This window comes from Natrix helvetica, assembly GCF_964273705.1.
Source record: "Natrix helvetica genome assembly, chromosome: 1".
Taxonomy (NCBI): Eukaryota; Metazoa; Chordata; class Lepidosauria; order Squamata; family Natricidae; genus Natrix; species Natrix helvetica.
In genome coordinates, this window is record NC_138548.1 from 12,720,869 (window position 1) to 12,737,561 (window position 16,693).

At 46.3% G+C, this 16,693-nt stretch overlaps 1 protein-coding gene across 5 annotated transcripts in view; it reads left to right on the forward strand.

Annotated features, from left to right (window-relative positions):
* PIP5K1C (phosphatidylinositol-4-phosphate 5-kinase type 1 gamma) overlaps window positions 1–16,693 on the forward strand; it is an 88,921-nt gene that overhangs the window by 63,992 nt on the left and 8,236 nt on the right. For 4 of the 5 annotated variants that reach the window (XM_081958862.1, XM_081958858.1, XM_081958859.1 and 1 more), the window contains 4 exons: window positions 3,997–4,135; window positions 5,344–5,376; window positions 8,769–8,873; window positions 10,049–10,184. In XM_081958862.1, the coding sequence (XP_081814988.1) occupies window positions 3,997–4,135; window positions 5,344–5,376; window positions 8,769–8,873; window positions 10,049–10,184 (413 nt within the window). The remainder of the gene's footprint in view (window positions 1–3,996; window positions 4,136–5,343; window positions 5,377–8,768; window positions 8,874–10,048; window positions 10,185–16,693) is intronic. The other variant, XM_081958860.1, reaches the window with a different exon arrangement.

Consider the following 16,693-nt stretch of genomic DNA (forward strand, 5'->3'; position numbering starts at 1 on the left):
GGTTTTGGCGAGATTTGGCTCAGTTGGAAAAAAAGGTTGCCCACCACTGGCCTATGATCAAACAAGCTGCTTCATACAGGCAACTTAATCCCCCCCAGTTGGCATCTCCTACCTGCTGGACCAAGGAAAGCTTCAGAGAAATTTCCAGTCATTTGTTAATTCCAGTCAGTTTCCAAATTCCAGTCAATTTCCAGCCATTAGAATATGAAGTGAGAGCAAACCCCACTTCTCACTAGCACTGATGATGTTACCTAGTTTGGGTAATGAAATGTCAGCAAGAAAACAAGCTCAGAGTACCAAGGGCCCTCAGTCACTTGTGCACTAAGCATTTTATCTGCTCTGGGCTCCTTTTTCTCACAAGGCTAGAATAGAATAGGAAATGGGAATAAAATAGAATAGAATAGGAATAACAGAGTTGGAAGGGACCTTGGAGGAATAATCATAAACCGGAGTTTGAACCTGGTTCCTCTCGGCATTGGTGGCCACAGCTGTGACATTCAAGGCATCTAGAAGCTGTGCTAGATTGCTTATTTCTTCCGGATTGCAGCTATTTCTACCAACAGGAAAAGCCAACTGGGAGCGATAACTCCAATTGCTGCTTAATTATGCTTGTCCCATTGGGAGCATACATGCAAAATGGGCCAAAGATGGTACCAAAACCTTCCTGTACGTGACTTGCAAAAGACGATTCTGTTTCGTTTCCCAACTGTGGAAGCGTTGGCAGCGGAAATATCCCAGATTTTTATCAAAAGGCGGTATGACTTAAAGCAGGGGGTCTCCACAACCTTGGCAAGTTTAAGACTTCTTGTTCTGACCCAGGCTTCCTTAAAAAGCAAGAAGCAGAGTCTTGGTCTTGGCAAAACCCCTTTTATGACTGAATTACTTTCATTCACAGTCCGTAAGGCTTAGCAAACAGTCCTTCAGAGAAATGTTTATCAACACAAACCTTATCTTGTTTGGAGAGCTGCCAAATAGCTAGTTTCCAAATGCAAGATAAGGCAAAACTTGGCATAGAGCAATGCGCGACCCCCCCAGTGTGCATGCGTGCACAACGCGCGACACCCCCCCATTTTTACAGGCTTTTTTCGCCCTCCCCAGGCTCCAGAGGCTTTATAGGAGCCTGGGGAGGGCGAAAAGAGACTCCCCCGCCCCCCTGGAGGCCCTCTGGAGACTTCAGGGACCGTCTGGAGGCTTCCTTGAAGCCTTCGGAACGCTTAAAACCATCTTCCGAGCAAACCGGAAGTGACTTCCGGGTTGCTGGGAGGGTCGTTTTAAGCGTTCCGAAGGCTTCAGGGACCGTCCGGACGGTCCCTGAAGCCTTCGGAGTGCTCAAAAGGATCCTCGCGTGCCCTGACAAATGGCTCCGCGTGCCACTTGTGGCACACGTGCCATAGGTTTGCCATCACTGGCATAGAGTCTCTTATCGTCACAAATAGAACTTTCCACTCTTGAAATGATTGACTGAACAAATTGTTTCCTGCAAAAGCCCCCTCCCCATTCGTTCCTCTTTTGTGTCCTATGGAAGGGGCCAATCACCTCCAAGGTGTGGCTTTACTCCTAAGTCGACCCTGCTTTCTTAGTTGTTCTTGTCTTCTGGCAGCTGTGTGCACACTGGGAACAGGCTCCAGCTGTTCCTCTGCCTCACTGCTGTCTAGCTCCCTCTCTGTCTCTGATGCAGAGCCTTCGTCTGCACTTTCCTCAGCCCCCAGGACTGGCCCCTTGTTCCTTCCCAACCTCCTCACTGTCTGTCTCTATACAATACAATACTAGAGTTGGAAGGGAGGTCTTCTAGTCCAACCCCCTGCCTAGGCAGGAAACCCTATACCGTTTCAGGCAAATGGCTATCCAACATCTTCCAACATCTTCTGCTGGCTGCTGGCAGACCACAACACTTGTGTACTTCAACTCCCAGAATTCCCTAGCCAGCATGGTTGGTGAGGGAATTCTGGAAGAATTTTAGGAGTTGAAGTCCACAGGTCTTAAAGTTGCCAAGGTTAGAGACCCCTGATCTAAGGCATTCTTCCCCAAACTAAGGCCCTTCAGATCAGCAGGTCAAAATGATTCTGGCTTGGAATTCTGGGAGTTAATTTTTCAAGGCATTTTAGTGGCATTGGGTCAAGGCGGGCAATTTGAGCAACCTCCCTCCCTCCCTCCCCCAAGCTATTTACAAGTTGTTTCGGAAGTTACCAACACATACTCTGCCCTCCCCACCTACCCCCTTGGTCATGTAATCACATTTGGGGTTTTTAGCAACTGGCTCACCTTTATGGCTGTTTGCACCCATCCTGTGGTCATGTGACCATGGTTTGCAAATGTTTTTGTCAGGTGACGTCTCGCTTGGACTACTGTAACGCTCTCTACATGGGGCTTCCCTTGAAATGCACCCGGAGGCTACAGTTGGTCCAGAACGCAGCCGCGCGGGTAATTATGGGGAGTACTAGGTACTCCCATGTGACACCGTTCCTGCGCGAGCTGCACTGGCTTCCTGTGGTCTATCGGGTGCGTTTCAAGGTTTTGATAACAATCTTTAAAGCGCTCCATGGCTCAGGACCTAGTTACTTGCGGGATCGTATTCTGCCCCATACATCCCTGCGACCAATCCGCTCGCACAGAGAGGGCCTCCTCCAGGTGCCGTCCACTAGACAGTGTCAGGGGGCGGCGCCTAGGAGTAGAGCCTTCTCTGTGGCGGGCCCAGCCCTGTGGAATGACCTCCCTCCGGATATTAGGAATACCTCTGACCTCCGCTCCTTTCGTATTAAGCTTAAGACCCACCTTTTCCAAGCAGCTGGCCTGGCTCAACTTTGATCTAACCATATCGCTCCTGACGGGTTTTTAATTGGGTATTTTAATTATATTTAATTATTTAGGGGTTTTTTAATCACTGTATTCTAATTGTTTTTTATTCATCAGCCGACCTCCTCCTTGTGTATGTCTCGGTATATGTCTCTGTTATATGTTTGTTTTGTCCACATATTTATTTCATATGTTTCATTGTACGCCGCCCCGAGTCCTTCGGGAGAGGGTGCGGTTAAGGAATAAATATTTATTTATTTATTTATGTGCCATTTACTTCCAGTTTCCAGCAAAAAAAAAAAAAAAAATTCTCATTGGTGGAAATGGATTCACTTCAAAACCACCAAAATCAGTCATTGGCTTAATGACTACTCCAAAAATGTTTTTTTTAAAAAATCAGATCTGGTGATGGGATGCCTCGATTTATGACCACAACAACTTATGACTGTAATTCCAGGTTCAGTTATGGTCGCAAGCCGAGGATTACCTGTATATTATTCAAGACAGGGTTTTGGGGCGGAAAAAACTCCCCAGGGGAAATGAGTAATGACAACCTTACTCAGCACAGAAGAGAGTTAGCAGCCCCAATAGAAATAATTTCTACATTGAGGTTCTAATGCAGGGCTCTAATCTTATATAAATTATTCTCATTCTCCCTCTCCCTCTCCTCTCCTCTCCTCTTTTTAATTCAATGCATTTTGCTCTTGGGAGTTGTGGTTTGCATTTCCATGTATAAAAGATAATTTATACAAATGGATTTTGAGGGAGGTATTTAGAAGTCAGCAATGTTGAAGCATGAAAAGAGATGGGAGCGGAACCAGAAGAATTTCCTATCTTACCTTGGGCATTTTAGAAGGCTAGTTAAATATTTGTTGTTGATGCTCTCCGCTCCTGAAAAATCTCTCAAGGGAGTGTAAGGTTCATTGGGAAACAAGTGCCATGTAATATCTCAAGTCCTGTTCCTGAGCAGAAATGGACTTTCACATTTCTCTGTTTTGTCCGCCGCAAAGGAGGACCACAAATGGCTTCAATTTTTTTTTTAAAAAAAAATGAAATTATGAATCGGTTGCACTCCTTATTCTGTAACATGATCAGGACTGTTGAGGAGTGCAAGGATCATTTGCGAAGATTACAGGTTTTTTTTTTTACCCCACCTCAATATTATTTTTTTCTTCTTCTTTCTCTTCATCATTTGCACAACAGGCCGGCCCGATCTTCTTCCCTGCACCCCTCCCTCTTTCGAAGAAGCAACTACCGCCTCTATAGCCACCACGCTCTCTTCCACATCTCTCTCCGTGCCGGAAAGGTCTCCTTCCGAATCCTCTGAGCAGCCCAGATACAGGTGAGCCCCTATTAAATCCCTCTTGCTCTACATTCCCCCTGTTTAGCCAGGGCCCACAAGAATTTAAGTCCTTTCGTGTTGTTTCAGAGATCCAGAAAGCAAACGGGTCTCTTCTGGATCCCCTTCTATTGGAAGAATTGGCAATAGGAGTATCAGCTTGGAGAGGATGGGTTTATTAATGTGTTTGGTGGAATTTATCTGGTTGGGCTGTGGGTGGTTTTGAAATAGGCGCATAATAAAAATGCCATTCTAACAATAGCAGAATTAAGAGAATATAACTCACTATAATAGCACAGTCTAATTCCAGTGCCTGAGTTTACCACTTAAATTTGCTTTATTTATCTATCTCTGCCTTGCATAAGAGTGGTGCAGTGACCTAGAGGTGGAGATCTCACCTCACAATCAGGAGGCTGTGAGTTTGAGCATAGGTAACAGTAGATATTTCTCTCTCTAGGCACAATGAGTAATAATTTCCTGCGAACTCTGCATGGGCGACAGGAAGGGCATCTGGCCATTAAACACTTAGCTCCATTCAGTTGCCCCAATTCCACCCCGATGTGAGGGTTTACACAAACAATAGCTCAGCAGTTGGAAAACTGACAGCTTGAGTTCAAGACCCGAGCGTTGCTTGACGGGGTGAGCTCCTGTTATTTATCCCAGCTCCTACCCACCTAGCAGTTTGAAAGCATGCAAATGCGAGTAGATGAATAGGTACCACTTTGGTGGGAAGGTAACAGCGTTTTGTGCACCTCGGCTTGTAGTTATGCTAGGCACATGACCATGGAAGTGTCTTTTGGATAATGCTGGCTCTCTTGGCTAAGAATCAGAAATGATCACTGCCCTCTAGAGTTGGACACAACTGGACAGGAGAAACTTTTACCTTTACCTGCCATGTATATGCCGCTCAGTTCCAGAAAGGCTCTTGAGAATGCCGTAAGTGGAGGGGACACGTCCTTATTTCAGGCTACTTCATAGAAGGGGAGCCCTTACATTGGATGTCTATGGAGATTTTCAGTCATCCAGATGTTTTTTCAAGAGGCAACTGGACTCCCTTTGTTTTCCTTTGAAGACGTTGCGCGTCTTCAGTTGCCTCTTGAAAAAGCACCTCAGGGACTTAACATTGGGGGAGACAGAGAGAGAGAAAGCTACCTTGCTAACTTTTTAGTCATTCTCATGACGTGTGTATTTTGCATGGTGTCCCTTCACAGGCGGCGCACACAGTCCTCAGGACACGAAGGAAGGTGAGTTGGATACTTTGGCACATCTTGGACGCCTCTCTAGGAATCCCTCGGTGTCATAGCAAGTCCAAGCAATGTTTTATTCTTTTTAACTCTCCTGTGTACAAGGCCTCATAAACCAACATTCTTATATTAATAGGCCCGCCAATTTCTAATGCTTTACTATCTCCATACTTAATATGAATGCAGTGTCATAACTGATCTTCCGTAGTACAGATAGTCCTTGACATATGACCATTTGTTTAGAGACTCTTCAAATTATAATTAGCTAACTTGGGTTGTTATTTTACAGGCAGTCCTTGACTTGCAACAGTTTGTTTAGTGACCGTTCAAAGTTACAGTGGCCCTGAAAAAAGGGACTTATGACCATTTTTCACAGTTACGACCTTTGCAGCATCCTGTCAGGGTGTGCACAGTGTGACTACTATTTTGAAACAACCCAGGAGCAAAATACAGTACACAGAGGTTTTGTCTTTCAAACAGTAGTTTATCTAAAAGGCATACATATATATAATTATATAGGTAGGTAGGTAGGTAGGTAGGTAGGTAGGTACGTACATACGTACGTACGTACGTAAGTAGGTACTAGGCAAAATCAGGCCATCAATCAGTCTTCAACTATAACACAGAAGCACACACACAGAGAAAAACTGCCCTCACATGGCCTCTCTTATATAGACAGCCTCTTAAAGTGGCAGTAACCCTCCTGAGTCATTCTCATTTCATCATCTCGGTTTACAGCTTTATAGCAGCTGGCCAGCTGTTAAATCATCATTACCTTAACACATCCCCATGCTCATGTGATCAAAATTCAGATGCTTGGCTCATGTTTATGACGGTTGCTGTGTCCCAGGGTCATGTGATTACTTTTTGCGACCTTGGTCGTAAAATGGGGCAAGTCTCACTCAACCAATGTCTCGCTGAACAACAAAAACTTTGGGCTCAATTGTGATTGTAAATCGAGGACTACCTGTATTTATTTATTTTTCACAGTTTTGAACCGCCCATCTCCCTCAGGGTTAAGGAGGGGGTTATTAATGACTGTGACACTATAGCAGCGATGGCTAATCTTTTTTGGCTTGCGTGCCATAAGTGGGGGGAGCGCAGGGGGGTCATGTGTGGGCGTGCCGCACCCATAATGCAATGCGCGACCCCCAGTGCGCATGCGCGCATTACAAGCGTGGACACCCCCCCCCCCCATTTTTACATGCTTTTTTCGCCCTCCCCAGGCTCCAGAGGCTTTATAGGAGCCTGGGGAGAGCGAAAACAGCCTCCCCCGCCCCCCCCCCCCGGACGCCCTCCGGAGGCGTCAGGGAAGCCTCCGGACAGTCCCTGAAGCCTTTGGAGCGCTCTAAACGATCCTCCGAGCAAACCGGAAGTGATTTCCGGTTTGCTCGGAGGGTTGTTTTGAGCGCTCCGAAGGCGTCAGGGAAGCCTCCGGACGGTCCCTGAAGCCTTCGGAACGCTTAAAACGACCCTCCGAGCAAACCGGAAGTGACTTCCGGTTTGCTCGGAGGGTCGTTTTAAGCGTTCCGAAGGCTTCAGGGACTGTCCGGAATCTTCCCTGACGCCTCTGGAGGGCGTCCCGGGGGGGGGGCAGGGGAGGCTCTTTTCACTCTCCCCAGGCTCCTATAAAGCCTCTGGAGCCTGGGGAGGGCGAAAAATGGCTTTAAAAAAGGGTGAACTCAGCTGGCCAGCGCCTCGCGTGCCCTGACAAATGGCTCCGCGTGCCACCTGTGGCACGCATGCCATAGGTTCGCCATCACTGCACTATAGGTTTTGGCTAGAAAGTTATCTTCAATGAAAAGACTTTTTAGCAGGGGATGCTGAAAAAAACAGAGCACTATCCTAGAACCGTGTTTCTCAACCATGGCAAATGCTGATTTCCAGCAAAAGCATCGTAAATTGCAGTCACGTGACCACGAGTGCTGCAAACAGCTGCAAATGCTAGCTGGTTGCCAAGCGCCAAAACTGTGGTCATGTGACCCTGGGGGGGGAATGGGTGGACAGGGTCTATGACAATTATCTTGAGGCCATGGGCAACTTGCCATGGCCAGCTCGCTGCGGGACAGCTTCCTGGAGGACAAGAGTTATACTGCTATCCAAGAAATGATGGAATAGAGTCACTAAAGAAAAGGATGCAAAAAGAGAGACGAAATGAAATCTGAACGACAATAATTAAATCATTTTTTAAAATTTATTTTAAACAATTAAATTGGATTGATCAATTGTCCCGGAGCGAGTTGGCTTTGGTAAGGGGGCCAGAGTGAGTTGCTGTGGCCAGTTGTCCCATTCCAGGGTGGACACAGCCATGGGAGGTTTGAATCTGGTTGTAAGTACCGTATTTTTCGGACTATAAGACGCACCAGTGTATAAGACGCACCAAGATTTTGAAGAGGTAAGTAAGAAAAAAAAGTTTTTGTCCTCCCCAGCTCCCAGGAGCACTCTGCAGGCTTCAGCAGGGCTGGGGAAAGCCAAAAATGCCCCCGTTTTTTTGCAAAAAAAGGGGGGCATTTTTATTATTTATTTATTTATTAATTTGACTTCTTAGTCGCCCCCTCTCCCCCAAGGGACTCGGGGCGACGTACAACAGCAGCGGTCACAACAATACAATATGGAGGAGGTGGAACAATAAATACATAAATTACAATAATTTAAAACAATTAAAAACCCCAATGCTAATTAAAGTTAAAAATTAAATTAAAAATTAAAAATGCCCAAGAGGTGGAGAAGCTCTAAAATTAAGCCAGGCCGGCTAGTCGGAACAGGTGGGTCTTAAGTTTCGTGCGGAAGGAGCGGAGATCAGTTGTTGTCCTAATGTCTGGGGGGAGGTCATTCCAAAGGGTAGGGCCCATCACAGAGAAGGCCCTACTCCTGGGCGCCGCCCTCTGACACTCTCTGGAGGACGGCACCCGGAGAAGTCCCTCTCTGTGCGAGCGGATAGGTCGCAGGGATGTATGGGGCAGAACGCGATCCCGCAGGTAACTAGGCCCTGTGCCATGGAGCGCTTTAAAGATGGTAACTAACACCTTGAAGCGCACCCGGTAGGCCACAGGAAGCCAGTGCAGCTCGTGCAGGAGAGGTGTTATATGCCTTCCCCCACCCCTGCTGAAGCCTGTAGAAAAACGGTCCATTTTTTGCAAAAATCAGATGCGGGGGTGGAGCTTTGGGAGGCCAACAATGGCTGTATTCGGTGTATAAAACACACCAACATTTTCACACTCTTTTAGGGGGGGGGGGAAGTTGCATCTTATACTCCGAAAAATACGGTAGCTTTGGTGCGTCTGTGTCTGTCAGAGCTTCGAATGGTCACTGATCAACCAATCGTAATTCAAGGACTGCCTATACTAGATTTCTGAAGTGGGATATAATAATATATATATATTTTTCTGCAGGATTCGCGAACAGGCCCGAGCGGAAGAGGACCTCCAGCAGATCACTGTGGAGCTCAAGCCGAAGTGCGATATTGAGATTGTGGTGCCCGATGTGGCTGCTGCAGGGTTAGAGCCTATTTCTGTTTCAGATCGGGCGTTTTCAGCCATGCGTCCCTTCGTGCTCCTATTTAATGCATGCCTTCTCCAAACATTTACCTCAGGGAGGAATCTTTCTACTGTAGATGGGAAGCCAGTTCTGAATTCTCCTCACGATTTCAAGAAGTAACTCCCGAATTGCGAGCTTTTTTTCCTGTGGCAGAGGAAACACGCAGAATGCAAACAGTTGGTTTCAAAGCCACTTTGGGGATTTAATTTAAAAATAGCATCCCTTCCTACAGGTAATACAAGGGTGATGCGATACAGGTAGTCCTCGGCTTACAACAGTACGTTTGGTGACTGTTCAAAGTTACAGTGGCACTGAAAAAAGTGACTTACGACCGTTTTCCACACACCTGTGGTCACGTGATCAAAACTCAGGCGCCTGGCAAATGACTCGTGTTTATGACGATCGCAGGGGTCCCGGTGGTCATAAATCGAGGACTACCTGTACTTCTTTCAGTTCTGCATCCGCTGCGCATAGAAACCAAGTCTGGATGGAGGATGGCTTTCTTTAACATCTGCTGTGAGCCGACTTGCCCCAAAATTGGATGATAAACAGCCTTGTGCTATTAAGACAACATATAATTCAATTTTGACACGCACACACACACACCCGCCCAGTTCATACAGGCGTGTTTCACCCTTCGGCTCAGCTGTCATACAGTTTGTTTAGGTTTGGCTTAGTGCTTTGTATGAGGCTCAGCTGTCGCAGTTGTAAATCACAACGGCTGGCTGGATGCACTTAAGGATTCAGCCCGTTGTGGTCCTTTCAGCAAAGTAGACTTCGTCAAACCAGAAGACTCTGGAGTGGGTGAATTCCATCTCCTTTTCAAAGGGATGATCAGTTTAATTGCCCTCAGTTCCCTGAAGGTTCAAGCCAGGAGTGAAATGCTCCCGGTTCAGACCACTTCGCCCGAACTGGTAGTAAAAAAATGCTACCAGTTCGGGCGAACCAGTAGTTCTGGCGGTCAGCTGTGCAATAGTCAGCTGCGCTGCACAGTTTGTATTCATTAGAAAACAAGAAATTCTGATTCGTAGCTAATTAAATTGCTCGGCACAGCTTTTTTGAAGGTTGTCTGAAGAAGCAGGAGCGCCGAGCACCATCACGGCCTCCATCCTCACCCGTCTCTCTTTCTTTGCAGAGAGGCAGCGTCCTTAGCGTGTGCCACCATGCTATCGGCGGCAGCGGCGGCGGAGGTCGAGACAGCAAGCCAGGCCTCTGAACCTGCCAGCCAAGCTTCGGATGAAGAGGAGCTCCCGATCCCAGATATCTATTTTGTAAGCCCCCTTTTCGCTTTTTTTTTGTGCACAAAGCTGCGGTTGGTTTGGCTCTTCTCCTTCCTTCCTTCCTTCCGCTGCTTTTCCACTTCATTTGCTCCACCCTTCCTTTCTGAAGACTTAAAACAAACCAACACGCCCGCACCGAGGTATGCCTTGTCTTGTTCACCGATGCACAGTTACCTCTTTGCATTCATGCTCTTTTTTCTGCTAGGTTGCCAGAGAAACCACCCGGAAAACCTCGAGATTCCCTTGAAATAGGTAGAAATGTGTCCCGCTGGGCTTCTCCATGGCATTTCCTTTTTTTTTCCCTGCAGGCAGGAACATGTTCAGAGGAGGAAATCTAGGGAGGCAGAGCAGGGAGTAAGTGAGCCAAGGAGTGTGTGTGTGTGTGTGTGTGTGGTGTGTGCAACCATGCTGCGCTAGATTCTGTGTGCGAAACCTCAAAATCGTGTCAAGAAGTTCTCTGTTTTTCCCAGAGTCCAGTGTTCCGCCTTGTTAAGTCTCCTTTGAAGTCAAGCGTGAGAATCTTGGCTAAAAGGAAATGTGGTGGATTTCAGCAGGAGTGTTGTTGTTTTTTAATACAAACTCGTCCGGCCTTTGATTGAAGCCAGCGTACAGGTAGTCCTCAATTTACGACCATAATTGAGCCTAACATTTCTCTAGCTAAGCAAGAGAGTTGTTAAGTGAGTTTTGCTCCATCTGATGAGCTGTTTTGCCAGGGTGGTTAAGCAAATCACTGCAGTTGATAAGTAAATCATGCGGTCGTTAACTGAATCTGGCTGGGAAGCCAGCTTGGGAAGGTTACAAATGGTGATCCTATGACCCCCCACCCCCCCGGGATAGCGCAATTGTCATAAATGCCTGTCAGTTTCCAAGCACCCAAATTTTGAGGATGTGACCATAGAGATGCTGCGACGGTCATATGAAAACCGGTCATAAGTCACTGTTTTCAGTGCTGTTGTAACTTTGAACAGTCACTAAATGAATGGTTGTAAGTCAAGGACTACCTGTAACCCCAAGACGTAGCTGTGTCTAGCTGCTCAAAGACAACTTGCAGGGAGGGGTGCATCTATTCCCCAACTACCATATTTCTCCATGTATAAGACGCCCCCATGTTTCATGTAGTTTCTTGTAATAAGACACTATAAGCCAGGGGTGTCCAAACTTGGGAACTTTAAGACTTGTGGACTTCAACTCCCAGAATTCCCCTGCCAGCATGGCTGGCTGGGGAATTCTGGGAGTTGAAGTCCACAAGTCTTAAAGTTCCCAAGTTTGGACACCCCTGCTATAAGCCATCCCTGTGCAGAAGCCATCTTGTTAGAGTGAGTAATACAACAAGAACAGGAAATGCATCACAGGAACAATAGAGATGAAACCTAGAGTGGCAATGTGATACAGGAAGCAACTATAATAGAGAGGAATGATAGAGCTGCATATAAGATAGAAGTTCATCCAGCATGTGTGGCCTTCTCATCAGCCTCCTAGGTATAAGACGCACCTCAATTTTCAAGTGTTTTAAAGAAAAAATAGCGTCTTGTACATAGAAAAATATAGTAATAATCAAATTGCTCTTTTATCAGAATATTCTTCTAATGTCCTCTTGCAGTCACTCCTCCATAAACCTCTTTCTTGCACCCTGAACTAGCAAACAACAGGTCGTTTTTCCCTTCCAAGTATCAGTGTTTCTCAGCTTTGACAGCTTTAACTTGTGTGGACTTCAACTCCCAGAATTCCTCAGCCAGCATGGGGACTGCTGGGAATTGAAGTCCACCTAAAGCGCTCAAGTTTCTTGAGAAACATTGGCCTGTGTAACATCCCTTTAAAAGTTTGCAGAGTGAAAGTTGCCTCTTTTTCCCCAGAGAGGTTGCAGACCATTCAGGCATAAATCTGGATGACCACTAGAGGGGGGTCACACAGCGATGCATCTTTGCTGCCCTCAGCTGGCGTTTTGGGTTTCTGCAGTCTGTCCTAAGCATTCCTATAGAGTTGCTCTTTCTATGATTTCATTTATTCAAAAAAAATTATATGGCTGCCCAACTCACTCGCAGCGACTCTGAGCAGCTTACAGAAATAAGTCCCAATACGAAATCCAATAATCCCTCACACACACAAACCGGGCAACAATAAATAAACTACTTGATGGATTTAGTATCACCCTGGGTTCTCCAGGCAAAATGTCTTCAGGGCCTTTTGAAAGAGTGTCAAAGCCCTTCTTGGTCTCACTAGATCAGGAATGAGCAACTATGCCCCCCTTACAATCTGTGGACTTCAACTCCTAGAATTCCTGAGCCAGCCGTCCACAGATTGTAAAGGGGCCATACTTTGTTTAGCCCTGCCCAAATGGTTCTCCTTAGGCGAGGCAATTCATAACATATTCTGTCTCTCCACTCTAGTAGGTCAGATAGATCTAAGGGGGGAAAGGCAGTCCTTCAAATAACCTGGCCTCAATATGGTTAAAACCATCGTAAGGGGCCCCCACAGTGCAGCAGCCACCCACCACCTTCCTTAAACAGACTCTCACCCTTTGTCCTTAATTCGGGATAAAGATACCTCTGCCTCTTCCCACTTCACTTCCTCCCTCTTTTGTCACTTCTCCCACCAGCTTGCAGGAAGAATTGCCTTGTGAATGACGGTTTGGGTTGCGTTTCAAATGCATGTGAATTGGAAGTGCATGTGAAGAAGCTTTGCATTTGACTTGGTTTGAGGTGTGTGTTAGTTCTCCTCTCATTCTCTCTTCCCAGATCTGACTGAAGTGTTTTGATTTCTTACATGCAGAGTGTCCCATACTTGCTATAAAAGACAAAATCCGTAACCAAATGCAAACCAGACTGATTTAACCCAAAGGTAGACACGAGGCTGATTTAAATACCCTAATCTTATGTGTTACGTTGTCACGGTGGCGTCCCGTAACGTATTGGGACTTCCCCCCCTTCACTAAACCGGGCGTGGGCGTGGCCAGCATGTGACGCATCCGCCTGCGAGTCACGAGTTTGACAGTCCTGCATTACATGTAATCCTTGACTTACAACTATTCATTTAATGACTATTCAAAGCTATTAGAGCACCGAAAAAAAGGGACTTCATGACCGGTCCTTGCATTTAATGACCATCATAGCATCCCCACGGTCAGTCATGTGATCAATAATTTGGGCGCTTGGCAACCGGCATGTATTTATGATGGCTGCAGCATCCTGGAATCATTTCATTACCATTCATGACTTTCTGATGAGCAGAGTCAATGGGGGGATAGCCGGATTTGCTTAACGAATTAGTGGTTCACTTAACATCTTAACCGCTGGGGCAAAACAGAATGTAAAATTGGGCAGACCTCTCTGAACAACTTGCTTAGCAACGGAAATTTTGGTCCCAATTATGGTCGTACGTCGAGGACTACTTGTACATTATTCCATTTTGGAGCAGTGGCTATGCAAGTTCGCGCTTCAGTTTTATGCACCAGCCTGTTAAAATTCGATTAGACCAGGGGTGTCCAAACTTGGGAACTTTAAGACTTGTGGACTTCAACTCCCAGAATTCCCCAGCCAGCCATGCTGGCTGGGGAATTCTGGGAGTTGAAGTCCATAAGCCTTAAAGTTCCCAAGTTTGGACACCCCTGGATTAGCCGTTGATATTCCAAGGGCCAGAGTAGAAGACAAGCATGGTCAATATTATTAACGACGGACAGTGAATAATTGTCCACTTTTCGCATGTGCACGTGTCCCCCATGTTCGGGCCCAAGCGTTCGTGGATTTGCTGTGTCAATCAAGCGAGTCAAAGCTTGGCTTATTTCCTTTCTCTGGCTCTGAGCCCACTGGACCAATGTTTATTTCTCCCTCCGAAAACAAAACTCAACGTAGCAGGACCAGAAAGTCTTTTGCAAATGATTAAGAGCATGACTTCACTCGAACCTTAGAAGAGTTTGCAGAACGCAGAGTATTTTGGCCCTCTGTTTGTATCCATGGAAAGAAAGCCCGAGGAAACGGAAACATACCCTTTTTTTCCCCCATGGCAGCCAAGTTCTCACAACATCCATCTGTTTGAAAGCATGTTTTCTTCACCGGGTTTCCTCCAACTCATGCTTGTGCACACTTAACCTTTTCCACCAACATGGTCATTTCTTATCTTTTGTTCATCCTTTCTCCTCTCCTTCCTTTTTCTTTTCTTCCGTCCGCCTCCTCCCCTTCTCATTCGCCTTTGGATGTTGCCCTGTCTAGTTCACAGATGGAAGGTACTGGATTTTCTCCCCTCGCCTGCGCAGGCTCCAAGCCGCCTCAGTTTCCTCTGGGGACGTAAGTGATTTTGCTAGTAGAAAGGGCGGCTCCACCCCAATTTTGAAATGCCAACTTGAGGGGGGTGGGGGTGTCAAGGCATTTGGGCTCCTGCTGTGCCGGTGATGGCGACCCTTTTTCGACTCGGCCTCTCAAATATTTGGAAAATGTCTAACTTGACTCTACTGGTATATCACACCCACCACCCCCTCTGAACAAAAGAGAAATAAATCTTTATCTCCCCACCCATCTAAGCCATCCTGAACAGTGGCACTCAGTGGCAGCACCACGTCCAGGCCTGAAAGAGAAGCAAGGGTGAAATGCTATTGGCTTGGGCCGGTTTGCCCCAACCAGTAGTAAAAAATGCTACCGGTTTGCGTGAACCAGTATTTAAAAAATGCTACCGGTTTCCGCGAACCAGTATTTTAAAAATGCTACCGGTTTGCGCGAACCAGTATTTAAAAAACGCTACCGGTTTGCGCGAACCAGTATTTAAAAAATGCTACCGGTTTGCCCCAACCAGTAGTAAAAAATGCTACCGGTTTGCGCGAACCAGTATTTAAAAAATGCTACCGGTTTGCGCGAACCAGTATTTAAAAAACGCTACTGGTTTGCGCGAACCGGTAGTCAGCGATTAACAGTAACAGAGTTGGAAGGGACCTTGGAGGTCATCTAGTCCAACCCCCTGCTCACACAGGAGACCTATACTAGGGATTCGAACTGCCCACCTTTCTGATCGACAAGCTCGGCGTCTTGTGTGACAATTGGCTGTGCCGCACAATTTGTATTCACTAGGAATTGCACGGCACAACTGATTGTTGAAACTTTAAAAAAAAAAACTTTTTAAAAGCATTTTTTTTTACTTAAAATGCATTAAAAAGTAAAAAAAAATGTTCTGAGGATCAGGCAGCACAGCTGATTGTCGGAACTTTTTTTTTTAAACTTAAAGCATTTTTTTTAAAGTTCCAACGATCAGCTGTGTGACAATCAGCTGTGCCATGTTATTTATATTCACCAGAAAGCAGGAAATCCTGCTTTGTAGCAAATCTAAATCGCCTAGTTGTTTTCCTCCCCCCATCCCCTTGCTTCTTCGACTTTGCCGATTCAGAAAAGGCTTCTTAAGCGCCTGCGGTGCGCAAGTGCCCATTTGGCGCACATGCGCACGAAGCAAACTGATAGCAGACTTTAGACCATTTCACCCCTGACGAGAAGCCTGGGCTGCAACTATTTGGCCTTTTTTTTTTTTTTTTTTGACAATGGCGTGGTTTAGGGCAGGGGTCCCCAACCTTGGCAACTTGACGACTTGTGGACTTCAACTCCCAGAATTCCTCAGCCAGCTATGCTGGCTGAGGAATTCTGGGAGTTGAAGTCCACAGGTCGTCAAGTTGCCAAGGTTGGGGACCCCTGGTTTAGAGGTTATTCTGCCCTGCATCAATATTTTTTTCCCCAATCTGGAAACAGTTTTAAAAAAAAAATGACACACACACACAAATTCCTGGTCGGCAAGCTTGATACAAATGTAATACTGCTGGCAAGAAGGGAAATTTTGAATAGCATGCAAAAAAACAGCTTCCAGTGTTAGAGCCATGGTAGCGCAGTGATTAGAAGGCAGGACTGCAGGCTAATTGTGCTGACAACCAGCAGTTCGATTCTCTCGCTGGCTCAAGGTTGACTCAGCCTCCAATCCTTCTGAGGTTGGTCAAATGAGGACTCAGATTGTTGGGGGCAAGAGGCCGACGCTGTAAACCGCTTAGAGAGGGATGTAAAGCACTGTGAAGCGGTATATAAGTCTTTATTGCTATTGCTTTTAGAAGAGGATGGCTTTTTAAAAAGGGGATGAGGAAAGATTTGATTTTACGCCTTCCCCTTTGGCAATTCAAGGTTCTCTCTCCTCCATTGTAGTGGTGTAGGTAGAAGAAGCTATGTGTTTCCCCCGGCTTGCCTACTAGGCCTCTCCTGTTGTTCCGTTTATGTAGGACATGCTGCACAGGCAAAAGATGGGCAGGGACCTCAGCCATTTGCTAGCCTTGGCCTGGGTTTTTCCTTCCCAGCATTCTTGGAATTCCCCAAAGCAACCATTGCATTTTCTGGCCTACTTCCTTTCAATGCCAGGGTTTAATGCCCCCTCCCCTTGAAAATTGAACCTTTCTGGCTGGAATATTGCATCCAGTTTTGGTTGCCAAGAATAAAAAATATATATGTTGAGAGTGCAGAGAAGAGCAGCAATGATGATTAGGGGAT